The sequence below is a fragment of the Berghia stephanieae genome, chromosome 11 (assembly GCF_034508935.2).
Source record: "Berghia stephanieae isolate SIO BIC M18660-M18661 chromosome 11, UCSD_Bste_1.3, whole genome shotgun sequence".
Taxonomy (NCBI): domain Eukaryota; kingdom Metazoa; phylum Mollusca; class Gastropoda; order Nudibranchia; family Aeolidiidae; genus Berghia; species Berghia stephanieae.
The window spans coordinates 6,054,155-6,069,623 of record NC_088370.1 but is presented as its reverse complement, the minus strand read 5'-3'; the positions used below and the strand labels follow the sequence as shown (position 1 = coordinate 6,069,623).

The following is a 15,469-nucleotide window of genomic DNA, read 5'->3' as shown; positions in this document are numbered from 1 at the left end:
AAGGTATCAAGTTTACGCCCATCGAGGCTCGAACCCAGGACCTTCCGATCCGAAAGCGAGTGTCATACCACAAGACAACTTAGCCGCACATAGTCAAAGGGATAGTTAAAGTCAGACGTGCTAAAGCCTCTACTGCTCAATTGATGTTATGAGTTTATACAAAATGCTCACAGCATCCACCAGCCGGATATAACCCTTCAACATACAGAACTACGTGTAACGTTTATAGTCTGATTAATAGAATTTAATGTTACAACCAGGACTGGCGAGTCGGAGTCGGAGTCGGAGTCGGTAGGAGTCGGTTGTTTGAGGGTGGAGTCGGAGTCGGAGTCGGTTTTAGAAGTCCCGACTCCGGCTCCTTACCACTTTCAGACATTGCATTTTTATATCATTCAATGTGTAATATTTTAGATACTAGATATAGATAGTATCCAGGCCTATAGAATTTGAAAAAAATTACATTGGTATTAGCTAAAGGTGAACTATGCTTCCAAAACCCCCTTTCCTACCCAACCTTCATGCTCTCGTGCTGTACATTTGTTGGCATCAATGCCAATCACCCCGTACCTGACTAGAGGGATGGGTGGGGATGCTGACTCTTCAATGCTAAATTTAGGTTATTAGAAGGTGGGATAACCATAAGACCATAAGAAGTGACTTTATTTTAGTATAAATGGTTTCAGTTTCAATATTGTCTTAATTTCACTTTTCCTCTTTTGTTGGTCTTAATGACAGTTTTATTCATATCTTAGTTTCAGTTTCCTTTTTGTCTAGTTTCAGTTCCTTTTTTGTCCTAGTTTCAGTTTCTTTTTTGTTCTAGTTTCAGGTTCAGTTTGAATACTAGTTTCAGTTTCATTACTTCCTCAGTATTATTACCTATTAATACTATGCTTGAGGAGTCGGAGTCGGAGTCGGTTTCAAGGCTGGAGTCGGAGTCGGTGTCGGAGTCGGTTTAAAAATAACCGACTCCGCCAGCCCTGGTTACAACTCATAAAAATGGCTGGCTAAAAACAATAACAAAGACTGAGAGACGTCAATTTCGTTCTATCCATAACAAGATAAACATCACGTTTGTTACGGTACTCTGGTGTATCAAAATAGAAGGGGGAGGGGGGGGGGGAAGGTTAGTAATAAAGGTGGGGGGGGGGGGGGGTGCACTTTGGTCAAACTTCAATTCAGAGGGGGGGGGGGGGGGGTTGGTCGGAATAGAAGTGGGTGCACAATTTGACTAAAGAAAAGAAATGGGGGGGGGGGGGGGGGATTTGACCAGTCATATGAGGGGGGGGGGGGGGGGGGAGGAGGAGGAGGTGGGCATGTACACATACTTATATTGTTGTTTTATTTCGATAGTACTTCTACGTTTATTTGGATTTTTTTCTTGGCTTTGTATTCAATTTTGATGAATTTTCATGAAAAGGGAGGGTGGGTGGTGAAGTTGGGGGGGGGGGGGGGGGGGAGGGTGAGAATTATCTTAGGGGGCCGGGGGAGAGGAGGCGTGCAAAAATTCAGAAACAATAGACGGTGGTGGTGGTGGGGGGGGGGGGGGGCATTTTTGATAAAGTAAAGTAATCCCCTATTTCCCAACAAAAGGAAAATGAACACATTTGTTACGATATGGCCAGCGATTTTTTAAAATCATTTTCTTTTTGTAATAATAAAAATATTTGAAGGCAAATCTTTGTTTTTGGAACTCTCGGGGCAGAAGATCAAGGGGAAGGCAACGGGAATAATGGAAAAGAATTAAAGAAGCTGATATACAGAGAAGTGATAAGACATGGAACGAGATAAAAAAAAAAAGATTAGGTCAGGATAAAGAAGGATGGAAACTGTTTGTCTGTGGCCAATACCCTGGCCCAGGGTGAAAAAGGCAATGGTAATTGTGCGGCTATGTGGTCTAGTGGTATGACACTCGCTTTCGGATCGGAAGGTCCTGGGTTCGACCCTCGCTCGACGCATAGTTGAGTCCTTGGAAAAGACTCTTTACTCACATTCTCTCACCGTACTCAGGTGTAAAATGAGTACCTGGCCGTTAACAGCGTTGTCTTTGTCCGAAAAATTGTAATATCGCCTAACAGGCATCATGTCTCGTCCTACATGTTAAATGTTGTGTTGACCAGGGACCCCTTGTAAAGCGCTTTGAGCACGTTAAGTGGATATTGCCATATATAAAAGCTCATTTTAAAAAAAAAATGATGACATCTTTGTTTTAGCTATCAGAACACTTTATTTTATATATTGTTTTCCTGAATAAATGTTTACAAAGTGTTATTGCTTTAAAGATTGAGCAAAACACAATCTTGGTTTTTAATTTTTGTGGAAAAATCATGAAAATCGTTGGCAAGGGGAGAGTTAACTCACTCAATCCTAAAAAGTTCGAAATTGGAAAAAAAATGTATTAAAAATGAGCATGTACATAGATAGTTTTATTCAACTGTCATTAACATGCAAAAACTAAAAACATTATCTTTGATACTACGTCTATAATTTGTCTCAGAAAAATGTAATAAATAGGCATGGGGTAAAAGTAACCCCTATAAACTACGGAAATGGTCGGTGTTAGGGTTGAGTGAGTTGAGAGCAGTAAAGGGAAAAAAAGAAGAAAGGATTATTATTTATAAATATAGATAGAACGAAGTTGATGTCACTCAGGTCTTTATTATTGTTTTTGCAGTCAATGTTTATGAATAATTCTCATTAAACTGTATAGACTATATAGACACGTTCAAGGTTGCACATGGTTTTGGTCCGTTATATTACCGGATGGCAATGTTGTGAGTTTCTTAGCCAAGCACACACATTCTAAAACAAATCACCTCAAATCGTTGCCATATCGCAGTGAACAAGTTGTAAAATAATGGGGGAAAAAGTAGTCAAAAAAGATTATTCAGAAATGTAAGCTTTCAGTTTTTGTCACTTACGGACGCTGTATGAGATCCACCGTCTCAAAAACGGTTACTAGGTTGGGGTTATTAAGATGCCAAAAATTTGATTTTTGGTCAACATGAGAGGTGCCTTACGTTGGTGTGATTATATTGAGGATAATGGAGACGGTGTCTTACAATGACAAAAATGGACAGAGTGTCTTAGTTTGACAACAATGGACACAGTTTCCTAGTATGGCAAAAATGGACATGATGTCTTGAAAATAAGAAAAAAATGGACATAGTATCTTAAAATGATAAAAGTGGACACGTTGTCTTGAAATGAAAAGAAAAAAACCCGCAGATTCTTTAAAAAAAAAAAAAAAAAGGAAATGGACGAAGTGTCTTAAAAATTAAGAAAGTGTTGAAAAATGACGAAAATGGAGACTGTTTTTTTTAAATGACAAAAATTAGAATTTCAATCTTTCGCTCATTTTAACTTTAAAATCCTTTTTTTCCCATCTGGCCAATGCCGACATGACACCGATTTAACCAAAAACAATTTTAAAATCATGAATATAAGAGCTTCAATAAAACAAACAAACAAACAAACAAACAAACAAAAAACAAAAGAATAAAATACCAAACACGGAATGTTTCGGTTCCAAAACCATTCTTCAGCCAACAACAACAACAACAACAAAAAACAAGAAAAACATTCATACATTACTAAAAAAAACAAAAACAACCCAGATCGACGACTAAAATATTTTGTACGTCCTCTCCATTGAAGAACTTTTGTTGAGGCATTGATCTGTACAGTGCTCATGTTGATATTCTTACTCCATGTTGTAAAGGACGCCATGATGACCATTTTCCGTGTTGTTGCCATGCTCTTAGTGACTCCTGGGCAAACTTGCATAGAATTATTTATACTGTATGAATCCCGTCCCCTCTGTCTGCATATAAAATCTTCTCCCTAGACTTGAGGTGCTTCTGTCCGGATTGTATATCAAGTGGATTTCGCTTACTCCAAGTATATGCAACCTGTAAATTCTCACCTCTGTCACAAATTGAGAGCTTTTTCTTGCTTCATACATGGTGCGAACGTTCCACGACACAATTCGAAGCTGCTTGTTTGGCGAAGACGTCATTGAGTCAGCAGAGTCCTTTAGGCTTTGTCTGTTGTCCTTCATAAATTCTGTCATTGCTAAAACTCTTCGGTCGCCCAAGCTAAAAAAAAATGATTTGATTTATCCGTCTGTGTTTCTGTAGCAATTTGAGTTTTATAAAAGGGGTGTGAAACCCTTCGACAACCCCCAACCTTGAGGACCTGAGGTGACTCAAAAAGAGGGAAATTCACACACCTTTCGTTGCCTTCGGCATTGGGCTATTCTTGCATCTTCTCTGTTGAGGGAACCCGGACACAGCACGGGCGATGGTTGTCTGTGTCGGTATGAAATTGTTATATCGCTTAACAGGCGTCAAGTCTCGTCCTTTATGTTAAGGGTTGCTTTTGTAAATCTCTTTGAGCATATTGAGTGGATTTTGCCCTACATAAATGCTCCAGTTTTGTTTTATGTTTCTAGCTATTAATTTAATCCTCACTATCTAAATCATGCAGTCATAATACCGTTATGAGATGATATGTCACATTTTTACATTGTTAAAAGTTTATTAATATAATATAATTTATAACTCCAACTACACAGGTCGTCCAACGTGCCTCCAAGAAATGTCTGCACAATGACAGAGGAAGATTACAAAGTACATTGGAAAAGAAGGACAACACAGCACTGAATAATATAGGCAATAATAAGACGTTCGATTCATTAATCAAGTAGATATAAAACACAAGATCCTCATTGACTATTTTTCTCTTCTATTGAACGCTGGCTTTTTTTTGGAGGGGGTCTAACAGTATATCGTAGGACGGAAGAGCACAGCCATTATAAGAAAGGCAAAAAAAATCGCATAGACACAACTTTAGCACGGCTTAAAGAGGAATTGATAATATTAAGATTTTACACATGATCATTCTTTCTTTGTATTGAACGCTGTTATTTTTATGATACATGGTGCTCGTAAGACCGCGAACATTGTAAGAAATGAAAGAAGGAGTAGATATAATATACTGTCACCACTTTGGAATTACAACGATCCTGTAAAATTATAAAGGAATTTAAGACCTTCAATTGTACACGCAAATGGACATATGTTGAACTTCTACTTGTAACATAATGTAAATCTATGCAGACACTCCAGTGAATTAGTCCGCTTCAACTTCGACATGGGGGCAAGCAACGAAAAGCCTACATGTTCTTCGAACACGTCTAGTCTCGCTTCTCCAACATCAACAATTAAAACTACAAATAATCCGCCCATCCATAACAAGACTGGTTTACATGATGACACGCAGCAACTTAATAATCAACCAAAAGTCAACCCTTCAAATACAATGGAAGGCAGGAAAAATCTTAGACAATCTTCTTTCAAAACTTCCAGCCGTTCTCAATTATCGACTGGATTTACCTCATGCTCATCATCCCAAACGGAGACAGAATATCCATCTCAACTCCAAGGAATGAAAGAAAGCCAACATCGAGATAGACGACGTGTTCAAAGCTGTGATAGATTGAATCAATCCGAAAATGGAACATCCATGGCAATAACCCAAAGAAACCATACAGTGATAAGGCTTACAGTGTCCCTAACAATAGTGGGGTCTTTTGATAATGTCGATGATATGAAATCCAACATAATTCAGGCGTTGCATGTTCCATCTGGCGGGAAATTTAAAATAAAGTTTAAATCGCATTCACTTATACCAAGAAGTCAGATTTGTTATTGCAGTTTTGAAGTAGTAACAAACAAAGAAAGGGTCGTTGCTGTACAATGTATCAGGAACATGGCCAAACGATTGCGAGAAATATTTCAAACAATTGTTGAAATTGAAATGCATGAGGACAATACTAGTATGACAACCCTAGGAGATATAGACCAATCAGACCCATCAGCAAATCCAAAATTGGAAATACAAGAAAAAAGAGAAGCATCAAAAACAAATAAAATCCATGCTAAACTATCTGATTCTTTAAAGCAACGGGAATCAATCAAAATACGAAATCCTCCACAAGATACGATTGAGAACCAAAACGAATTGAAAGTAAAGGTTGAGTCAAAATGCTGTAATTACAAAAAAGCTCATGAGCCAGTACTGGGCCAACGATCTTCACAGAATTCAAATGCATTAATACAGGGCGTCATGGCAGAACCCAAAACTACGACGAACAAACACAAATGCTGTATATTGAAGAATCAAGATCTCTTCGGAAAATCAATCATTTCAAAAGATCCCATAAATCAACAAGGACAATCCAAGACATTTGCTGGATCAAAAATATCCACGTACAAAACAGATCAATCAGGTAAGTGTGACGCTGATGAAAATAAACACATTCAAAATTATGTTAAAGAGATGACATGGAATTTTGAGAACATATTTAATGAATTTACAACGTACACGGACAAAGCCGATCAATCAAAACAGTGTGGCGTTGATGAACACCGAAGCAAGTCACAAGATTTAACGAAAAAACCAGAACAAATAAAAACAGCTGATGTATCCATCACAAGTCATGAGAAACGTTATCGATTAGAACAACAGAAACATGTCAAGTCAACTATACGAGTTGTAGAAACACTGGGCCTCACGGGGAGCCCAAAGCTGGTAAAACTAGAAAAACAAGAATCAGAAGAAACAAATAGAATACACGCTGAACTATCTGATACATTAAAGCAGAGGGAATCAATAACAATACGAAATCAACCACAAGAGACAATTAAAAACCAAGACAAATTGAAAGGTAAGGTTGAGTCAAAATGCTATGATTACACAAAAGCTTACGAGCCAGTACAGGGCCAACGATCTTCACAGAATTCAAATGCATTAATACAGGCCATCATGGCAGAACCCAAAACTACGACGAACAAACACAAATGCTGCATATTGAAGAATCAAGATCTCTTCGGAAAATCAATCATTTCAAAAGATCCCATAAATCAACAAGGACAATCCAAGACAGTTGCTGGATCAAAAATATCCACGTACAAAACAGATCAATCAGGTAAGTGTGACGCTGATGAAAATAAACACATTCAAAATGATTTTAAAGGGATGTTTTTGAAGTTGGAGAAAACAGTAAATGAATTTACAACCTACACGGACAAAGCCGATCAATCGCAACAGCGTGACGTTGATGAACACCGAAGCAAGTCACAAGATTTAACGAAAAAACCAGAACAAATAAAAACAGCTGATGTATCCATCACAAGCCATGAGAAACATCAGCGATTAGAGCAACAGAAACCCGTCAAGTCAACTATACGAGTTGTAGAAACACTGGGCCTGACGGGGAGACCAAAACTGGAAAAACTAGAAAAACAAGAATCAGCAGAAACAAATAAAGTACACGCTGAACTATCTGATACATTAAAGCAGAGGGAATCATTAACAATACGAAATCCCTCTCAAGAGGCAATTAAAAACCAAGACAAATTGAAAGTTAAGATTGAGTCAATATGCTATGATTACAAAAAAGCTTACGAGCCAGTACAAGGCCAACGATCTTCACAGAATTCAAATGCATTACTACAGGGCGTCATGGCAATACCCACAACTACGACGAACGAACATAGATGTGGTATTATAAAACATCAAGACACCTTGCGAAAATCAATTATTTCACAAGGTCCCATAGATAAACATGAACAATCGAAGGCAATTACTGGATCAAAAATATCCACTTACAAAACAGTGCAATCAAATAAGTTTGATGCCGATGAAAACAAACACATTCAAATAAATCGATTTGAGCAGCAGAATCCTGTTATGAAATGTAACGTTTCGCATGCACCTGTAGTAGAACAAGGAAAACCAAACACCGTAGTTGAATCTCAAGTGTATGAGAACAAAAAGTATATGTCCGAGCAAGTAGAGCATATTAAAAGACAACAAATCACGGAAAAACCCACAATTCGAATGCAAAAGACAGTGAAAAAGGGTGAACCACTAAAGACAATGTTTTCTTCCAGAACCAATCCTTTAAAAAATGATGGATCAAACCACTTAGACAGTGTCCGAAAATTTGGTGCTCCACGAAATCAGGTAGAAAATCGAGAAAAGGCAATGGCAGCCTCGGAACTTAATGACAATCCAAATCATCGAAAACAAAGCTCTTCACAAATTCACAAGGATACAGCACAAATACAGAATATTTTGTTGAAAATGGAGCATAAGAAAGACAGGGCATTAACTAAACACGAAATGAAAATTTCCTCTCTGAGAGATCAGATAAAAAATATTGAAAAAGTAAAAGGCAAAGATAAAGCAGAAATAGGGGCCGTTGAAGACAAATTGACCGAAGCTCTAAAACAACGAATGGAATTCATTTGTAGATGTAAATCTCTATGGAGAGAAATCGAAGAAATGGAGTTATCCCAGGGAAGAGATAATGGGTTGAATATGGTACAAAAATGCTTTGGGGTAGAATGTCAACGTTTAGAGAATGCTCTCCCAATATACGCATATCGCGAAGATATAGTCAGTCAAGTAAAATATAATCAGGTGTCTATTATACTGGGCGAGACTGGTTCTGGGAAAAGCACCCAGATAGCCCAGTACCTCTACGATGCAGGAAATACTGGTGATGGAATGATCGTCTGCACTCAACCAAGAAAAGTTGCTGCAGTGCAACTGGCTGATCGAGTAGCACAGGAAATGGCAGTGGGAACAGGCGGTCTTGTCGGCTATAAAACTGGAAGCAAGAAGAAGATTAACGCAAATACCAAGATTGTTTTCACGACGGATCATTCCTTGTTAAATGAATGCTTAGAAAATCGAGATTTCCAGAAATATTCATGTATCATCGTGGACGAGGCTCATGAGAGAAGCATCTACACTGACATCTTGCTGGGGATGATCAAAGATTGTTTGCAAAGAAGACCTGAATTAAGAGTAATCATCACATCAGCTACCATTGATCCTCAAGTTTTCATCGACTATTTCAAATGTCCTAAAGAGATCAGAGTATCTGGTAGAACATACCCAGTTGAAGTCTCTTACGTGGATTCTTCAGACGATTTTGAGAACTACGAGACCAAGGCTGTCTCCAAGGCAATTGAAATACATAGAAATGAAGCAGAGGGAGATATACTGGTCTTCCTCACTTCACCTGTTGAAATTCAGCGATGCTGCGAAGAGTTTTGTAAATTATTTAAAGACAAGAATGACTACAAATGCCTTCCGTTGCATGGACAGCTTTTGCCAGAAGAGCAAAGAGAAGTATTTTCAAAACTGAACGAAGGTGTTAGAAAAATAGTTTTTGCTACAAACTGCGCTGAAACCTCCATCACGATTGATGGTATAAAATATGTCATCGACACAGGAGTTTCCAAAGAAATGAGGTATGATGCCAAAAAGAATCTCAATACTTTGGGTGTTCACATGATCAGTCAAAGTTCTGCAGATCAAAGGAAAGGACGAGCAGGACGCACTGCATGTGGAAAGTGCTACAGACTCTTTTCTAAGAAAGGATTTAGAGCTATGAGGTCCATAAATGAGCCAGAAATGTTACGGGTACATCTTGGACAGGCTATTCTGAAACTTGCTGAGCTGGGAGTGAATATTCGTGACTACGACTTTGTGGAACCCCCTAGCCACGATGCTCTTCAGGCAGCCTTGGAAACTTTGGAGTTTTTAGGTGCCATAGAAAATAAGAAAATTACGGATATGGGACGATGGATTTCAAAGTTACCATTTGATCCCAAACTTGGTTACCTTGTTTACAAAGCCAACAAAGAAGATTTGCTTTACGATGCAGTTGTTTTAGCTTCTGTGGTAAGCAATGGCTCTGGCGTATTTTATAGAGGTCTTACAGAGACTGAGGCTCAAATATCAGCAAGAGCCAAAGCTGAGTTTGGACTGGAAAGTGGTGACATATTTACCTGGTACACTATTTACAAAAAGTGGGAAGCAATAATTTCCATCAATGAAAGAAAACGCTGGTGTAAGTTATACTGTATCAACAACAAAAGCATGACCTACACGAAAACTTGTGTTGATGAGACAATCACTTGCTTACGTCATGACATGAAACTAGACGTAGAAAAACGATTTTCAAATGCAATAAATTCCACAATTGTTCTTAGTAAACTAATGTTGAGGGCATATGGCCTATCTATGTGCCACTTCATGGGTCACAGCAGGGCGGGATATTTTTCTATCGTGTCTGAGCGCCAAGTCCATCTTCATCCATCTTGTACTTTTGTGGCTCAAAATCTCCAACCGGAATGGTTAGTTTTTGTTGAGTTGGTGGAAACCTCCAGGGAGTTCATGAAAGGAATTTTGGCGGTTAAAGAGGAGTGGATACAGGAAGCTATTGATGAAGGGCATCTCTGTTTCAACATCAGCAAAGCAAAAGAAAAGACATTGACGGTAGTACATAAAGAAGAGGTGGGCATGTCTGTGTTTCGGGATTTGGTTGGGCCACGTTATTCAAACGTCAAATCTCTTGAAGAAATGTGCGAGAAATTTGGGATGAAACACCCAATACTGGATGCAGACAGAGAGCTCGGGACTATTTCCATTTATTCTTCTACACCAGAACTTCATCAAGCTATCGTAAACGAATTGAAAGAGGTGAAATCTGAAACGATTTCAAGACTCGAGAGAGAAGAATCTGAACTCAAGGTAGTTAACCAGGAGAAGTCAAAAGATTCGCCGAATATAAGAGCTGTTATAGGACCCGGAGGATGTATACGACAAATTTTGATGCCTCATCAAACTACTGAAGTATTGTTAAGAAGAGTCGGAGATGCAACAGAAGAAGATATTGTGATGAAATTCAGTGCTTTTGGCAACATTTTGGAAACCATTAAGTTCAAATCTCATGAACCTTGGGGATTTATTAGATATCAGTCCATTGAAGACGCGACTTATGCTGTTGAAAAGACTCAACATGACGAAAATATGGTCGGCTCTCCAAGGTTTCAGAAAGGCTCCAGGGACATTAAAAACATTTTTCAGGCCAAAGCCTCTTGGATAAGGCGGCCAGTAAAAGGCGCTGGCACAGCGTTTATAACGTGTAATCCGATGGACAAACCAGCTCTTGTTGGTAAGCGTATTCATGTAAATGGGCGTTTCCAGACCCTGAAACTTGCAAGACAACGAAATCAGGCATTTGACGAACTAGGTGGCGACGGAACAGAAGATCTCATTGTACACCAAGTTGGAAAGAATGCAACTGAAGAAACTCTAAAAGCAATGATAAGACACGAAGTATTGAATGGGGAGGATATTGACATGAAAGTATCGATCATCAGAGAAAAAGTCCCAATTCCAACACATGGGGAATTAGAAGCCATGAGGGCTAGGCTGGGGTTGCTGATCGATCCTGATGAAAAGGAGCATTTTAATATCAAAATTCATGCACCCCGAGTAAATAATTTCAATCAAATTGCTTTCATTTACTTCAACGACCCTGTAAGGGGATTGCGTATATGTGAAAGATTCAATCGACGCATTACAATCAATTCAGAGCCTGTGACGTTCACCCCGATTCTCAGGACTACAATTCTTGTTCCCAATAAAATCAAGAACGCATGTCATACCCAGATAGATGCGTTGATCCCCGATCTGAAAAGAGATTTGGGCGTAGATCTTGAGTGGAAGAAATTGAAAGAGGACCATGACATCACAATCAGGTGTGATAACCCAGAAAGCATCGTGAAGGCAAGAGAATGCATCAGTAGAGTACTAGACGGTGAGATCATAGATTGTAACAGGGTCAAGTCGTGTCAATGTTTATTAACTGCCGCTGGCCAAGATTACCTTCAGAAAGTTCAAAAAAATACTGGATGTGTCATCATTTTTGACAAAAGAACCAAAATAATTCACTTGTACGGAAACGAAAAAGTTGGCATAGCACACACTGAAATTGATAATTATGTGAGAGAAAACAAAGGCAAGTTAGTAAAGGTTTTTAAACTGAAGAGCTTGGGAAAACCCCCTGGTCTAATGAAAGCACTGATGAACAAATTTGGGCCTCTTCTTGATGGATTAAACAGAGATTATAAATTGTCTTCAGTTACATTGGATTGCAGATCTCACGTTTTGACATGCACAGGGCCCGATGCGTCCATAGAAAAACTCGAAAAGTTCATAGCTTCTTTAGAGAACGATTTATTCCGCGCTAACAGTTCTGGGAAATGTATCCGTACCAAAATCATGCCAGAATGCGTCGTGTGCCTTGATGACGTGGAAGGTAGTGATAGTTTGTATCGCCTGGAGGTGTGTGGACATTCTTACTGTATTCCCTGTCTTCAACACCAGACTCTTTCCTGTGTACAAAACAACCAATTTCCTCTTGCTTGCGCTGCAGATAGTTGCGATAAGAAACTGGTGTGGAAAGATTTACGTTATATTTTCGCCAGGAAATGGATTACAGAGAATAAACTTGTTGAGTCATCCCTTAACTATCTTGTAAGTACCCAGGCTGACAAGTACAAATTTTGCCCTACCGCCAACTGCCCCGTTGTGTATGAAGTGACCAATGACGAGAATGGATGGGAATTCAACTGTGCTGCTTGTTTCGCCAGCACGTGCAGCTCGTGTCACGTGGCTTTCCATGCTGGTGTGTCATGTAAAATGGCGAAGAGTCGAACAGGTGCAGAGGAACAGTTGAAGGAATGGTGTGCCGAAAGACCGGATAAACGTAAAATCTGCCCAGGGTGCTATTCCCCGGTTGAAAAGACAGGGGGCTGTAATAAAATGCACTGCACCAGTTGTCATGCAATATTTTGCTGGATTTGCCGAAAAGTGTGTAAAAGTGACGGAGAGTGTTACGACCATTTGAGCAAAGACCACAGTGGTATATTTTGAGATGTTATTTAATTTGGAAAGAGATATAGACAGACATATAGATAGATAGGGAGACAGACAGGCAGACAGACAGACATGTAGATAGATAGATAGATAGATAGATAGATAGATAGATAGATAGATAGATAGATAGATAGATAGACAGACAGACATGTAGTAGTAGTAGGTAGTTCAACACTGGCGCCCAATCATTCCTTTTTTAAAATTGTCGATAAATGCATTCATTATCCTTGAAACATTCTTATTCATCTTATTATTATTCTTATTTACCCGTTATATGATCAATGCATACGAATGCAAACGTATCTTTGTACATTTTTTTTCATCACTAGTGGAAAACCCGCAATATTTGCTGAGTAACAAAGGCTATTACAAACAGACACGCATACACACGTATACTACTGAATTGTGGAAATGAACATAGATCGAGACGAATCTTTTGAACCACCAACGATGAAACCAGTCCGGTAATAAAGGCTGTATGTGCACGCAAATGAATCTGGCAGAAGGGTGACCAGATGGCGATTCCCAAAGCCAAAGTCAAATTAAGGACCGATAATTATGCCGTCGCAGATATTCAAAATAACCAATTTAGTCAACGGGTGATTGAGCAATCCTGAACTAAAAAAGGTTGGCAAGTTATTCGTATATTAATCTGTCAAAAAAAAGTTTTATAATATTTAGATTTGCCAGTATTTCTGTTCGAGTTGGAAAGCAGTTAACACACTCAATCCTAGAGATTTTTTGCTACTTTTTAAAATTGGAAAAATTATATTAAAATCAGCATGTACATAGATAGTTTTATTTAACTATCATTAACATGTAAAAACTAAAAACATTAGCTTTGATACTATGCCAATAATTTTTCTCAGAAAAATGTAATAAATAGGCATGGGGTAAAAGTAACCCCAGGTATACTACGGATATAGTCGGTGTTAGGGTTGAGTGAGTTAAAAATGGGCTGTACGGAACAATGTTAACCCCCCCCCCCCCACCCCCTCCCTCTTTTTTTAATTAAAAAGAATAGATTTTAATCGCTACATAGCTTCTTGCCAACTTATTGCCTTAATTCGTTAAAAGTCATCCACAAACGTGAGATAATACGGAGGTACGATCCAAATTGGTTTTGTTTGTTTATTTATTTCCTTTTTATTTTGAATTTATACATTTTTCAAAATATGTCAAGTAACTTGTTAAAATATTAAATCAACATGTCCCCCGCCCCCCCCCCTCTCTCTCTCTCTCTCTCTCTCTCTCTCTATATATATATATATATATATATATATATATATATATATATATATATATATATATATATATATATATATATATATATATATATATGAGTAGTGTTGGTGGGTACTCGTAGGTACGAAAGTGCTCGATAATGATGGTTAGAGCTAATATAGATGCAAATTGTTACTCACATTTTTTGAGGCCGAGACGATTCGTTATTATTATAATATATATAAGTAAGAACTTTTCTACGGACATTACAATGGATTACGCCGACTGAAGAAGTGTAAAAAACACAGAAACGAGTCGTCTCGGCCAAAAAAATGTAAGTGTATATATATATATATAGTTTCTACGGCCAATTTGAATTAACATTTACATATATCTAATTTTAATTTTTCCTAGTCCGTTTGAATTTTTGTGATTATCAAAACCGATGAGTTTTCCAAGGAGATCAGAATTTTAGTATTGTTTTCCCAAGTACGGTTCTATTTGGTCACTTTTCACATCGATTACCCCCGCCCCGGCAGTCTTGACATTGTCTTCTTCCAACATCCTTTTCTTTCAAAATCATTCCTTGTCCTTTGTCTTGTAGAGCTAATCTATTTTTCATTGTCTATCATTTGAACAATGGCTACTCGGACGCATGCATCCGCGAGTTCTTATCTTGATTTGTATGTCGGAAGAAGGTTTAGGACATTAGATGAATTCCTGAAAGTTCTCGAGCTAAGAAAAGGAAGATGTGAAACGTGGGTAAAAGGAATGGGTAGCAGCACTGTAGCCTACGAATATAAATTCATAAATAATGATGAGCGGCACTATCCGGTGTCCGGAGGGCGCTTAGTATCAAAGTAGGCAACTACAATTTATGTTTGCACAGTGGAACCAGTTCGTCAATCGTCATTATTATTATTATTATTATTATTAGTAGTAGTAGTAGTAGTAGTAGTAGTAGTATAGTTGTTATTTTGATTACCATGCACTTTTCATTAAGTTTTGTATTGCCTTTTGAAAAAAATATCGTTTAATAAATATTGGAATGAAATCAAACTATATACAACCTATTTGTTTAATCTTTTCCCTCATTGTTGCTTTCATTTTATGTCACTTGTTGCATCTTTGTATTCTGTTCTCGAATTCATGAACAGTCACTTGAAATTGTATTCCAGAAGTATAACTGTAATGTCTTCTAATACTAATAGAAGGATAATTAATTCCAATAGGTATTTCTGTGAGATTTTGTCCTCGTCCTGGAGTTCTATGGATGGAATCCTCTTAGGGTAGGGGAAAGTTGGCTGTCTTGGGCTGGTTGTTGGTTGGCCCTTTACCTTGCAGTCTTCCACATCGCCCTTTTATCATTTATCCTTTCCATGTTCTTGTTCTGGTACAGGATTGAGACCAATTGGCTCCCCCTGCCTGGAATCATATAGTG

General features: G+C 38.3%; 1 protein-coding gene across 2 annotated transcripts in view; it reads left to right on the top strand.

Annotated features, from left to right (window-relative positions):
- The window catches only part of LOC144957247 (uncharacterized), a 14,703-nt gene extending 1,142 nt beyond the window's left edge, over window positions 1-13,561 (top strand). Inside the window, exons 2-3 of one of the 2 annotated variants that reach the window (XM_078888329.1) lie at window positions 4,574-6,819; window positions 7,519-13,561. In XM_078888329.1, the coding sequence (XP_078744455.1) occupies window positions 5,152-6,819; window positions 7,519-12,801 (6,951 nt within the window). In that variant the 5' untranslated portion in view covers window positions 4,574-5,151 and the 3' untranslated portion in view covers window positions 12,802-13,561. Of the gene's footprint in view, window positions 1-4,573 lie in introns of those variants that run through there. The other variant, XM_078888328.1, reaches the window with a different exon arrangement.
- Window positions 13,562-15,469: the final 1,908 nt, after the last annotated feature.